The sequence below is a fragment of the Habropoda laboriosa genome, unplaced genomic scaffold, assembly GCF_001263275.1.
Source record: "Habropoda laboriosa isolate 0110345459 unplaced genomic scaffold, ASM126327v1 scaffold99, whole genome shotgun sequence".
NCBI lineage: Eukaryota > Metazoa > Arthropoda > Insecta > Hymenoptera > Apidae > Habropoda > Habropoda laboriosa.
Window position 1 is genome coordinate 598681 of NW_017100239.1, and position 14539 is coordinate 613219.

Here is a 14539-nt window from a genome sequence, read left to right on the forward strand (position 1 = left end):
GCATTGATTTTTCACGCCGAGGATAATTAAGGAGGGAAGAAAGGAACTGAAAGAGTACCGTGTCTCTATTAGCCTGTACACGAGTTTCTCGGAATATGCGCGACACGCTTGAAGTTCTTCTTGCGGAAAAAGAGCTTCGAACGTGAACGGATTTTGGTTGAAGTAAAAGCGAAGCGAAAGAACGAAGTAGTCATTTTCGAAGTAGAAAAATTCACGAATGCTTACAGATACCTGCGACAAACGGGTTCACGCGTGTAAACTCCGACATTGGCGATATTCGTTTAATCGTACGGCCGATATAACCGTCGCGACGCGGTAGAGTGAGGTTTTCCTCGGATATTCCATCGGTTTCTTCGCTGGTGGAGGAAAGTAGAACAGCTTCAGAGGAATGTCTACGAGGACTAGCAGTCGTCTTGAGTGGAGGAGTGTAAAAGGGCCGCCACACGCTCCGAAAATTCACCGGAAGCTGCTCCGGAGCACTGAAACAGAGAATTGACGGATAACGAACCATTAAAAAATAGCATCGTGAATTGAACTTTGTCGATTCCCGCCTAACTACTCGAGAAGTAAATTTCAGCAGGGGGGCGGTCGTTGCGGGAGAAATTTGATTTCGAACGTTTTATCTCGCGACTTTTAACGTACGAGTGTCTCGTACTCGTCGATTCTGCTCGGAAACTTTGGTTGCGAAGTAGCTCTCGGAAAAAATATATTTTATACGCAATTTTTCCTTCGTTTTTCCTTCCTTTTTCCGTCGTTTAACGACGGTAATTGGAATAGAGAATCGGTGGAAATGAACAAGTTTGGTTAATCCGCGGCTACTTTCTTGGCGGATCGATCTCTGAAAAAGTTGGTATCGCGGAAGCTCTCAGTCCCAGGTTCGATCTCCCCTCGACGCGGCGTCGACGAGACGACGTTCTAAAGGATCCGAATGAAAAAAGTTAAATGAATCTCCGGAGGAATCAGAGTGACTTTCTTTGTCGATGATAGGTGAAAGGTCGGAACGTTATCGGGGCCGCGTTGCGGGCTAGGTATTGTTTAAACGGTTCGTCGACCCGGAAAAATCCCTGACACCATAAAGTAACGAGTAGCGGAGGAACCCTTCGGGCTGGCAATGAAAACTTGAAAAGTTGGTGCTTTTTCATTTTCAGCAACGGCTTCGCCCGGCATCGCCCGGCATCACTGAAAGCGCAGACGATGCTGATTTCCCAACGGGTATCGTCCATCTATAAATCTATACCCCCAGGTTGTTTAGTCGGAGCACCGGCTATACGTGTGTGCACGCGTATCCGCCAACTGTGCCGCCGTGTATTTTTCATTCCGGTTTCACCCTCTGCCCACTTCCGCCTACTCTCCTCTCCTCTCCTCTCCTCTCTTTCTCCGAAAGGAAACTTTTATCTTGCGAAACTTTATTTCTTCCGGCCTCGATCGGCAAACCGAGAATACCAACGTTCTTCCTCTCTTCCTTCGCGATCGGACTATCAGACGGCCCGTCGATACTTCGCCAATTTATTCGTCTCGGAAGCGACACGATCGATAAACAATGCGTTCAATGGTTTCGAGTTTTGACCAACGAGTCGAGGTTTCAACGTACGGCTCTCTCGGTTGCCAAGAAGGCTGTTCGTCGCGGAGAAACGTTAACGAACGAGCAGAAATTATGGGCCACCGGAAATATGTAGCTCGGAGCGAAACGACGACGGTGTTCAGGGGCAAAGAAAGCACGGTTCCGGCTTTGCTCCGCGTAATTCCGTCACGCGGAGACAATGCCTCTAGTCTGGTGTATGTTTGACGAAAATGTTCCGGCAAATGAGACGCGCGCGAGAAAAGGACGAGACGTTGAAGTTTGAAAATGAAATATTCTCGATTGGCGAGAAACGTTTCTCAACGTCTGTATAATTGAAATAACGAGTAACGAAAGCCTGTGCTAATAGACGATCGAAAAACGAGCTTGAATCGCAACGCGTTCCATACCCTCGGTATACATTTGCGATACCGTTCCTGCGAAATTCGAGCCTGGAGTACGAGCGGAAAAACCGTTCTTATCTTACTTCTCTTTCATCCCTCTAATCGCAGTAATAATATCTCAGCTGGCTGCTGCGACGACGTTCCGTGTAGCTGCGCACCGCTAACTATCGTCGCGTTGCTTTATCTCGTTGACGTTTCAGGCAGGGAACAGAGGGAAAACGTAGAAAAATTCCGAAGAGAGGAGAACAAACGTGGCACACAGGAGTTGTGTGCTCTCGCGTTAATTATTCGCCTTTCTAGGAACGTATTCCTTCAGGTCCTAGAAATTCGTTCAATTGGGAAAGTTGGGAAAGAGATGTTCCTCTCCCCTTGTTATCGTGTACGAGACGTAATAGTGACGCGGTGTCAGAAATGAGCGCGGTCCAGATTTTGCGAGAAACGATAGATAGCGAGGGGATGGAAGGTAGAGACGAGATAGGGTATACATATATGGAGTGTGGTGGAAAAAGTTGGAGCATGGTACGGGAGTCCGCGCGCGACATTGCGCGACCCGTTCATGGTTACTACGGTCTCGGAATCACTCAAGACCCTGGGGATATTTGTTTAAGTGTCGGGCGTCGCTTTCCAAACCCTTTGCTCGTTCGCAGCTCGTGCCATCCGAATTTCGTGGTTGATTGCCTTAAATTCTAACCCTTTGTCGGTTGAAACTTTTTCCGCGCCGCGAGTATCGCAGAAGCGAGAGGAGAACTGGAAGTTGCGGGAAACACGAAACGGAGGAGTTACGAGGGCTGGACGATAAAATTTCTGCTCGGTTTTTATTTTTAATTCCGCACGGGAAGCGGTAAAACAGGGCGACGGTAATATAAATTGGGTAATGTTTGCAGACGTAATTTTTTCGAATTACTTCTGGCCGTGTTCTGAGGTTTTCCCCGGGCCAGGGGACGGATGATCCTGAAACAGGAGGCAAGCAGCGATTTCACATCCGCCGTTTGCCTTGGTTCTCCCCGGGGTGCAATTAACTGTACGGCTAACGCGACCGTATTAACGCAAAGGAGAGAAATGATCCTCGGGAAAAATCGCATCGGTACGAGGTGGCGCACCGCGCCACGTCGAATATCGCGTAAAAATTTTTACGCCGACCGGAGTTTACATCGAACGACCGAATTTTATTTTATTTTTAATTTACGGTCCCTCGAGTTTGCGCGCGGATAGGGGAGGGGGTAAAAACCTTGGTCCATTCGACTCTGGACAAAAAGCTCGTCAAATATTTATTCAGCCAGCTTTGCAAAGCTGCGAACGCAAAAAATTGACTCGCTGATGAAACCGTTCGCGAAAGGTAAAATCCGATTCAGTCTTCTCGATGAAGGAGAACGGGGAGAGACTTTGCGAGAGGGAGGGGGGGTTGAGAAAGATCGAGTGAAATAAACTAAGCAGCTGGTGGTAGTATCGCGAAACGATGGAAATGTAGGAAGAAAAATTGCGAGGAAAAAGCGAAAGTCCGGCGGCATGGATGGCGGACGGTGGTTCGCAGGAACTCTGTTTTTCCACTTCCCCTACCTCCCGCGCACGTTCTCTTCTTTATTTTCATCGTTTCGAGGACAATTACACTAATGCTTTTGCCATTCTCATCTTTCAGGGCTGGGAGCTGCGCGGTAGGAGGAGCCAGCGGCGGTAACTTGAAGTCAAAACAAATGCAAATGTCGCGGAACTGAGTAAGCAAAAGCAATAAATGTTCTCCGCTAGTTCTTGTCGCGTCGCGACTGTTCGCTCGCGTTAATCTTGGGATACGAATGAAAATTCAGAGACACCTTTTTCTCCGTCCTTCCCTCAAACACTTGCTTCGTCGCGAACTTTCTGCTTGCGATAATATTTTTTAGCCCTCGTTGGCGTGTTGCGCGCTAGAGGCAAGCTAGAAAGCGAAGCTAGAACGTTCTCCTTCGGCACTGGCCAATTCTATTTGCGCCGATAGGTAAATTTGATCTAACTTTGTGCACGTGTACCGAGTATGTAACCGTTTCGTTAAGCAATGATTACCGATAGTAAACGCGGTTACGAGTCAGCCAAACGATAGTCAAACACTATCGGATTTAGTTCATATTCGTACAATTGTTATGCAAACCGCGCCGAGTTCTATTACAAAACAAATACGCGTTAAACAATTAATGCGTTACGCGCGTGTGCATGTTTCTGTGCACGTCCTAAACGTTTCACGTTCCGTTGTGTTTGCCTGACCGATTTTCCATCCACCCCGTTCCCTCTCCCCTCTCCCGTTTCCAGGGAAAATGCTTTCCGATGTAACGAGGGCTTTAAAGCGATTTGCGGTTGGTTACCTTTGTGTTACTCGGCACACAGACACGAGTATCTCGATGAACGTTGCAATCCTGTTTTCTTTACAGCGACTCGTTTGGCGTTTAAAAGTACAACTCTCTCTCTCTCTCTCTCTCTCTCTCTCGTGTACGAGAGTGCAGTTCAGAGATGACTAGAATCATCGTTTAAGACTGCTCTTTCTTTCAGAAAGAAATCGCTTTCGAGTGAGAGATTTTCGAAAATTTTCTCGTTTGGAAAATCGGCTCGCTAGCGAGCGAGCGAGCGAACGAGTGAGTTCGCCGTTGAAATGGATATTTCAGCCCCCGAGAAATCTCTCTGTTCTTCGGGGAATGTCACGGGAAAAAAGTAATATGCGGGGCTTTTTGTTAGGATTTTTCGGAAGAAGAGCGCGATGCGCCGTTTTTGAAATGGAGAGAGAATTGGGGATAACGCAGCCATTGCTAGGATCGTCTAACGATCGAATTGTTCCCGGCCGTTATCGCGACCGAATTAAATGGCAACGCTCGCAATGAAATCAATGGGACACTTGGAACATTTCAGCTTTAGTTTGCTTTAGCGACAATTATCGTAGATACCGCTGTTACACGTTATTCAGCGACATTACAATCTGAAAGCCATACCAATGGATTTAGCGAACACGAATGTCTGATACTCACCGGTGTGGAAAACTAGTAATTTCGTTACCTGCACTTTTTCACCGTGTTTCACCTGCGATATATATTTTTCCCTCTGTTTTTTTTTTTTTTTTTTTTTTTTTCGCGTCCATACACGAAGAAAAATTTGCGTCTTTCTCGATCTCGACGCGGTTATCCGAATTATTAACCGTTCCGCGAGCCTCGCTCACCACTCTCAGATACGAAGCTTGGAAATAAATACACGGAAAGGGTCCGTCCACTCGAGCAGCTGAAGCAAAGAGGGAGAGATGGGGAACAGGAAAGGCCGCTTTTCCGCGGCCTCGCTCGGTTTCCACTCTATCGAACCCTCTCGCTTCCCTCCCGCCGCTGTTTTCATCTCCTCGCGCCTCTCCTGATTCATCCTCCGCTCTCTCCCTCTGTACATTCCGCGTGAATCCTTTCATCGCAACATTACGCGCGTCCCAGTATTTCACTTTCAGTGCACGAACGAACAAAGTCCCGCGATCGTCGAGGAGAGCTTTGTAGCAGGAATCGACTACACACGGAACGCTTGTACCAAAGTAGCGTTTCGACCGATTCGTCGAAATAGAGCGAAGGAGGAGACGAACGAAAAGAGACAAAGTTCATTTAGACCGTTCCACTTTTCGCCGAGAATTAACGGGACGTCGACACCGGGAACGTTTAAACTTGAGTCCCCTTAAGATTCTTAATCCAAAGGAAGCCTCTTACATCAGCAGCGAGAACAGATCGTGAAAGGCGAGGATTACACAGTCATTGAAAAAAAAAGGGCGTCGCTTTTCGAACGTCTTCTCTGAAATCCAGGTCCGGGTTTTGCAGTCCGGGCTTACGCGTATATACGTCGACGTGGGTACTCGCAGGCAAATCCCGTTGCCTCTACACCGGATAATCCAAAACAGTGGCATATTACTTCCGGAATATGCTGTATCGGAATCCCTGGAAATCATCCAAATCGCGTTACGGATTCATTTCGAACGAAGGAGGGGCGGAAATGCGTTTTACATTGCTCTCGGATAAAGGAAGTCGAAGGACGTGGAATTTGTCAGACGGTGAGAGATGCATAAGTTAAAAATAGCCGAAGATAGATTATAGATAAGAGTAATTCTGAGGGGAGGTCGGTGGTGGTGAGATGCTCGGAGGCAAGCAAAGTGAAGTTGTTACCGGCCGGGCCGAAGATTCATTATTCAGGAACGGACCGAGGTTAGAGGGTCAGGAGAGGAAAAAGAACCGGTCTGACAACGAGTAGAGGGAAAAGGAGAGGGAGCCTAAGAGCTACGGCACGGAGGAGGAAGGTAGTAAAGAAAGAATTGTCAATTAAAATTACGCAATATTCTTCTTGGAAGAGTATTTTTCCATGGCGCGGGAGCCTCTACCTCCACGGAACTGGAAACGAGGACAATGAAAGCGGCTTTTGACTACTTTCAACGAGAGAATCCATCGTCCCTCCCTTGCTCCCTCCGGTGAACAAGCATGCCCGTTTGAGTATCATCGGACGTTTACTGCGAAAATGGGCTGCATAAAGAAAATAGCGTACCTACGGGCCTTTCACCGGCAAAAATTTCACTCAAGATCCTCGGCTGTTTTGGGGCGGTGGAAACACGAGGAAGGACGAGAAAGCGACTGTACTCGTCGGAGAGGGCCAATTAAAACCGTTTAATATTCCTTCCGCTTCCTTTGGAATGCGTTAACTTTTCCGATTTGACAGTTTCCACCGGTGACATCGTATATATATCCCCCCGGTAGTCTCGCTCCGAAGGGTAATACTCCTGCGAGTGGCGTGCTGCTTCGAGGATACCCGCAGGAAAGAAGAGTGAAGTTGTTACCATCGATCTTGGTGATTCATTATTCATCGAGTCGGCGGCGGACAGCAGAAGTCGAGAGGAGAAAGAAACGACGGAAAAAGGTCGTCGAGTGAAAAGAAAGAGAGAAAGAGAGAGAGAGAGAGAGAGAGAGAGTGACGTCAGCAGTTACCACACGCCTAAATCAAGCAGCTTGTTCTTCGTGTCAGTTGCGCCATCAGCCTCGTCGATTCTCCGCTTTGATTAACGTCTCCGTGTTTCAATTTCAAGCTAGAAGGCACACGGGCCAAGACGTGCAGTGTCGCAACGAGTTACACAACTTTATCAACCCACCGGCAACTTTGACTCGATCCAAAGTGAAAGATGTCGGCTCGGAGCAACGAACGAACGAACGTGGGGCGTTTGTGAAGTCTGTCGGAATTGCGGGAACAGTAAGATTTTAAAAGGGAGAAAGGCTCGAAGATGGTCTTTTCTCTCGATCGGGGGATTCCTTTGACTTAACGACCCGGAGAGGAGATCGTCTGTTTCACATGACGGACAAACGGAAGGAGTTGGCGCTCGATCAGGTGAGAAAGGATCGGAACACAGGGAATGATAAAGAGGTTTATGCCTGAGCCGGGGGTGGAAACGATTGGAAAAAAGCGAAATATTTGCCGGAGCATAATCCGGAGTACGCCTTTAAGAGGAAGCAATTTTGTGGAATTGTTTCGCGGCTTCTTTCGTTTGGAAAAGGAGGGAGAGCGACGGGAGCGCAGGCTGAGCCGCTCTCAAAGGCAATTAATTGGAATGTCTAATGAGGGCGTAGGAAGTGTAACGTATGCCGGTATCCGCAACATGGTTAAGGCGTAACTGATACCAATTAAATCCTGAATGAGCACGAGGTAGACCCGGTGTGTACCTTATGTGCCTGGGAGGATCGGCCAGAGTGTATCCTGTGCTTGTAACACTAGACGGACGAGCCTCAAGCATATCCACGACAAGTACAACAAGAACAACAACATCGGCATCAGCATCAACAACGTCGAGCCAAAAGCCCGAACCGGCTGACTCGGAAACACACGCCACGATCCGTACACCTCGTTCGAACGAGTAGCACAGCTATTGCCTTAATCCTGTGGGGCGATTCTCCAGCAATTTTAGGGAGATATACATTTTCAAGACGAACAACCTTCCCGCATTGTTGCGCTCTTAATACTTTGTTGCTCGTTAGTAGTTGCTGTTGCGTGATAGTTGGGTAAGTGTTTAGGTACGAGACAAGTTTCACGGAGAGATGGCTTCTCCAAGTTTGCCGAGTAACGTCGGACAGATCTTCGACGTCTCGGGTATTTAGCCGGAAGTGGACGAAACTTGTTTCGAGGACGTTTTCATAAATGCAGAAGTAGAAAGGTAGATTTTGATTTGAAAAAGTCAACACAGCGCTGATGGAGGAATCGGCGATGAGCCGCGTTACATAATTGAAAAAGGTCCGGGTGAGTTCTTAATTATTGAAAGTAAGCTGCGAAGAAGCCAAACGGCCACCTCTTGGATTGGATCGCAATCGGAGAACGAAACTCTATTCTGGGTGGTGGAGCGTCGACTAATACACCGGGGAATCCACTCCATTTCCACCTCCAATTATTTATGGAAAGCAGAAGGGAGGATTTAAGTGTCCCCGGTGTGCCTTGCCCATTATCATTTAAACTAGAGTCTGAAAGGGTCTCGGTTATCCTCGCTCGAATAGCCTCGATCTTCCACGAGCGTGTTACACAGAGAACAGAGAGCGGGCTGCAGGAGGGATGGTAATAGAGAATTTTGGAGGCGAGAAGGGAACAAGGAAGGAGGGAATTTTTTTCGAGGAAAAGAAAAGTCTCGATCCTAATTTCTTTCTTGGTAAAGGTTCTTTAAACAATTCCGAGGGAAGGAAAAAGGATCTCTTGACAGCTGTGAAAGAGTGAGAGAAACAGCTGCAATCTAATCACGGACGAAAGGGGCGTGTGGAGGCAGCGAGGCGCGAGCTAGAGAAGAAATAGAGAAAGGTGGAGGGCGTGAGGATGGGAGAAAGGGAGGAGGAGAAGAAGAAACCTTTCGAATCAATATGCGCCGCGAATCAGCACGATGGACTTCCATACGGTCTATTCGACAAGGTAGTAGGGACTGCGAGATCATGGTGAAAGCGACACGGTGCTGGCTGATGGGCTTTTCAAGGGAACGCCTCCACATCGGACGACGAAGACGGAGGAGATGTCTCTGGCGTGCTCCACGCTCGAGCACCTAACCAGAATTCGATTCCTCGATCGAGACGCGAACGAACGCGGCCAGAATGCACAAGCGAGATCTTCTTTCTTTATTTCTCTCTCTCTCCTCCTCCTCCTCCTCCTCTTCTGTCCCGCATCGACCAACTTTAAACTTGGAGAACGATGCCGTGATTGAGGATGGACGCGGGTCATCTCATCCTGAATTTTCCTACCCGGTCCTCTTCTCTGCGCCCACAACCTACGTATATACATATGTACGTAGTACGCGAACGCTGTAGAGATTTCTCTCCTTCGAACAGAGAACGTTTCTTCCTTCCTCGGCGAAATTTTCAATGCCACCAATTTTTCCTCGATCGTTTGGTTGAAAATCCGTTGGACGTTTAGATGGCGAATAATTCGCGTTACTTCTGAGAGCTCGACACCTGGGGATTTTCAGTATTTACGCGAGAAATGAATTTCCCTGAACGGTAAATGGATATTTCCCCTTCTCGCGCGTACGTAGGGTGGCCGTTCTTGAGCTAGAAATTATTCAACGAACGAACTGCGAAGGAGTAGAGAAAAAAGAAGGATGAACCATGCTCGCGATTTAAGTGGATTTTTTCCACGTTGTTTCGCCGGAAATCAAATTTCTCTACGCCGATATACCGATCGTGGTCGAACAGAAGAATTATGAACTGGCCAGATTGGCCGAGCAAACCGTGGCCGATTTAATTACCGCGAGAGAAAAAATCTGTTGGCGTTTATTGATCTCTGAATAGAGAGAGCACCATCTGCGGTGTGTAATTGGAATTCGAACTAGCCAATTCCGAAATCCATTGATTCTTGTGGAAAAAAGATCGCCGTTCCAATTAGCGAATCGAAGACAATTAAATATCCTTTGGAAATTTCGATCAGAAACGGTCCAGACGCAATTCAGCATGCAGCGGTTTACAACATAGATGCGTAGATAAGCTGTGTTATTTCAATCGGCTGAAAATCCGCCGATACAACGAGCAATGGTCCGGTCAATTGAATTGATTCCGGTAACAAGAAGGCTACTAACGATTATTATTATACAAAGCATCGTTTCCATCGGCCGCTCGTTTTTTCTGGCTGTTGAGCCTGATTAGTTTCTCCATGTCGATGCGCCATCGAAGAAATTCGCGAAATGCTAATTAACGTTCGTTTTAATAAACAGTTGAACGTGTGTGCTGGTTGTAATGGGAGGGGAAGGGAAGGGAAGAAAAGTTGGAAAAATCCGCCTCTCTGGCGATTTGGAGAAACACAGCTACCTTAGAATGTAATAATAATTTCGTTTATCGTTCGGACCGCAAGAACTGTACAGCGCTGCTTAATATCCGCGGTTCTAGAATTAATTTTGCCAAGGGGACTAGTAGAAGGCAGTAACCGTAACGGCAATCCTCTTCTCCCTTTCATTCGACCGGCACTAAACCGCGATATAAATGTCCGAATTAAGGAAATGGACTTCCAGCAGAGTGCTCGGACACGAATGTCGCGTAAAGCGGACTCTTTGAGTTTCGAGAAACGAACTTTAACGTTCCAGCATCCGATCGTAATCTCGCGTCGTATCTCCCGGTAGTATACCTATTCAATTTCCTCCTGTTTCTCGGCAGCGTCGATCGGAACGAACGGCGAATGGAAATATCAAATCAGATTTTACAACCTTTATCGACGAAGCAGGAGGGAATTAAGACAACGCGAACTGCCCCCCACCGGAAGCGAAAGAATTTAATCTTGGCTAAGAGCAACGGCGTCGTCGTGTCTTCTTATTTAATTACCTTCGTTTCGTCGAAGACGCGTCGTATCGTTCTCTCCCGCAAATTTCCGCTAATTAAGATAAACGATCGCGGGCTCGGAAAGTTAATCCGACGTAACTGTCTTCCCGTGTTGGAAAACGGCTTTACGTTTTTCCGCTTCCGATGAAATTACCTACCGCGAGAGGAAACGCACCGGACTGTTTCCCGGAGCTGTTGGAATTTCTTACGCATTCATGGGAACGCACGAAAGGCGATTCCCTTGGCGCAAACGACAGCGGTAAATCGCGCGAGTACCGGAGTGAACTCGTTTTGCCGCGCTCTTCTCGTGCACGCCGTAAATATTTCACCGTGGTAGCAAAAAGAGAGAGAGAGAGAGAGATTATTCGTGAAAAGCGTAATAGTTTCGAGTCCCGCGAGTTAATGAAGCATTAACGTTCACCATCCAGCGCGGTAAGTTTGAGAGCTGGAGAGAGACGTCTACCTCGGGGAACGACTCGCTATTGTTAAGAATCGCGCTCGGTTTCTTCTCGACCACGGACCGTGTTCCGGTGCTCGTGTACCCGGCCATTGAAATTAAAGAGAACAGAGCCCGCTGGTCCTCGAAACCGTTTCGAGATCCCTGACAATAGAATCGCTGCTCGGGGAACCGTCTTAATCCTGTATTCGCCGCTTACGCCGGATTTTTGGATAATCTTAGGATTATCGACGCGTTCGCTTTTCCTCGGTACATTTCGTTTATCGTTTATCGTTTATCAACGATTACTCGGGAAGATTCCTCGAGAAAAGGGAAGAAATTTTTCCCTCCGAGAGAAAGCTGTAAATTGTTGAGGAACGATGCCCGCGAATGCAACTCGTTGCATTAAAATCGAATAGGGTCAGCGTGAAACGTTGTACAGTGTCGGAACGGGGTGGAACGACTTCCCGGCGACCCGACGTTTCCTTCCTGCTGGATAATAGTTTCGGTTCGCGTTCTTGGGAGAAAGGGTCAAGGAAAAATACTGGCGAGAGGAAAGACAATGGGAGGCGATCAAAAGTGTCCCTGGGAAGCTAAAGGAAAATTACGAGGCCACCCGTGGCTCCTTACCGCCCGGAAGGCTTCCTCCTGCTTACCGCCCCTTATGGCGCGTAAAAATGGAGCAACGCTTCAAGGACAACGAGAAATCGTACCCGCGGGATCAACACTGATAAAAGATCACGGCTGAACGGTAAGACCGAAGAGCCGGAGGAGACGATCGCGATCAAAAATCAATAGAATATCGCTCACGTTCGATACATATTGCACGAATTAACCTACCCTCCCTTGTTCCGCGTATTTCCACGAACGGTTGTCTCAGATATATCGGGACAAAACTATGGAAATATCGACGTGCTAGATATCGCGGTATCTTTTCTAGGGAGCATTTAGGAATTTAGGTTTCCAGGTTGTACGATAGGGAAACGATGTTGTCGCGCTAACAATACGCGAGAGGGATGAAACGTGGAGGGTGGAACGTGGAGGAACGTCGTGTCGTCGAAATTTTTCACACGGTTCCCCGAGTGATACGATCTCGTTGAACGTTGGTGTTTAAATACACGAGGACTAATTGCTTTCGAGATGGTATTTGGAGAAGCACTCGGGTAGTAGTCGTCTTTTCAAATTCTTTCATTTTTTTTTTTCCTTCCCTTGTCGTTCCTCGTGTTGTATTATTCCGTGGAAAAATGGTTCGAACTGTTCTCTCGGTCGGAAGAGATTTTGCCTGGAAAGAGGCTTCTCGAGAGGGAAGTATGTACTCGAAGTCGATATCTTTCTCCGCGCAGCTAGACTCGTCGGTTGCGTCGAAATGACACGCGATTCCAGCCGGTTGTTGTTGCTTCCGCTCCGCAAGAAAGCAAGCTGCTATTTCGTTTTCCTTCTTGCCTGACCCTATTCGCCCTACCGTTCCAACGTTTCCTCGGCGAGAGAAAGGACCTGCTGAATTATGTATGGCAGACGGTAAAAGTTCGACTCTTGCCAGGACAGATTGCTGGAATTTCGGCACGAGATACTCGGGGCAAGAGTAGGATTGGTTTTGTTTCCAAACTATCAACCAAACTACCTGGATTGTTCGTCTCGAAAGGGAATTCAATTTTCGTCCAAAGTTACCAGAGAATTTTGACGAAAACTTGCCGTAACTCTTTTTTTAATCATCCCCGGGAATGTTCGATATCTCCGATACGCAGCCCGACGTTCGTTGAAAACGCTGACATTTGCAACAGGAAATTGGAATTTATCGGTTCCCTTCGTTAAAGCGACACCTGGTCGTTACTGTGTCGCTCTATCGACTGCTCGAAATTACGTGTACCGATTTAACCCGGCAAATACACGGATAACCGACAATCAGAGAAACGTAGCCAGATGGAGCAGAATTCCTCACGCCGAAGGAAATTCCTCGCAACTGTTTCGGTATGCTCGTGGAAACTTGAAGCGATCGTCTCGCGTATAATAAATTCAAAAGGGAGGCTTTATCCAAAGTCAAACTTTCCGAGTCGTGAATTGATAGATAACGGGATCCTGTGGTTACCTTTATCTGGCCCTAAGTGGCCTAAAAAGACGAAAGTGGAAGAGATTCGTTTGGAACTCGGTGGTTCTGATCCGGATCGAGGATTACCTGGATTTATCTTCTATCCGCGAAAGAAAGTGTCGGCGGTATCGTGAGAAATCGATACTTTTGCTACCATCAGCTGTACCTTAATTAATCGAAGTTTACCGAGTGACAAGAGCGTAAGGCAACATGAAAGATTGCGGGCTTTTTTACTTTCTCGGTCTTACTTTCTCGGTACCGAGGCAACCTATTTTCGCGGAAAACTTGTTTAATAAAAAAGTTTGGCGGAGGAGAGAAGTACGCGGTGGTGGTGGTGGTGGTGCGGAAAAGGCCGCGAAGACTTCTCGTAATCCGCGACGTCAAGTCTTAATTATGTAAATTTGGATTTTGCTATTTCCCAGAGAGATAACGAGCGACTTGATTAATCCGGGGTCCTTGTTACGTCTCCCGTAGCTAATGCCTGCTGGCAGCGAAACAAAGCTACTACTTCCCCTCTCCGGAAATATATAAATATTGAAATGATCGTTCTGGCGATGACTGGTGGTACCGTTGATAGGGTAGTAAGAATCTGTTCGCGAGCAGAGGAAGGCAATGGAAACGTCGAATTGGAGGGAGAGTGGGGGAGGCTCGATGAAGTTTGAGGATGTGCATCGAGGACATCGAATGCCACTTGTTCTCACTATCCGCGCCCCCTTCCTTACGCCTGGCTCTCTCTTTCTCCGGAGGCACCATGTCACCGAGGACAATGCGATACTTCTCTCCTTTCAGAGCAGGCTCCGTGCCTCTACAATCGTTGTCCGCGGCACAATGCCCATTCAGTCGCATCGCTTTACCACGACCGCCACCGCCACCGGAAAACCCACCGCTAGAGGAATAGCTGGTATTGGCCGGCTATCGCGAAAGGTAACGAAACTTTTCCCACGTCCCTCCTTCATTAGTCGCGAGCAAAGTCTCGGCAAAGTTTGTCCAACCCGAGAGAAAAGGGATCCACTTTCGAGATAACCACTTCTATTTCCAAAAGGGATCGTCCTTGTCGTCCTTTTCGTTGGTCGGGACGGCAAATGAATTTTGGCAAGTAATTTGTAGTAAATTGGAGGTTTCGGCGCGCAACAGAGGAGAGAGAGAGAGAGAGAGCCAGCCGCGGAGTCGACGCGAAACGGCTGAATAGAAAGCAATTACGCGGGTATATATGTATATATACTCTTCTTGAGCACTTACGGTTCTTAGGTCGACGCTTGGAGGACT

At 47.7% G+C, this 14539-nt stretch overlaps 1 protein-coding gene across 1 annotated transcript in view; it reads right to left on the minus strand.

The window, feature by feature from the left end:
* Positions 1 to 401: 401 nt before the first annotated feature.
* The window catches only part of LOC108571837, a 47407-nt gene continuing 33269 nt past the window's right edge, over positions 402 to 14539 (minus strand). The window contains exon 2 of the mRNA XM_017933977.1: positions 402 to 479. Coding sequence (XP_017789466.1) covers positions 402 to 479 — 78 coding nt within the window. The remainder of the gene's footprint in view (positions 480 to 14539) is intronic.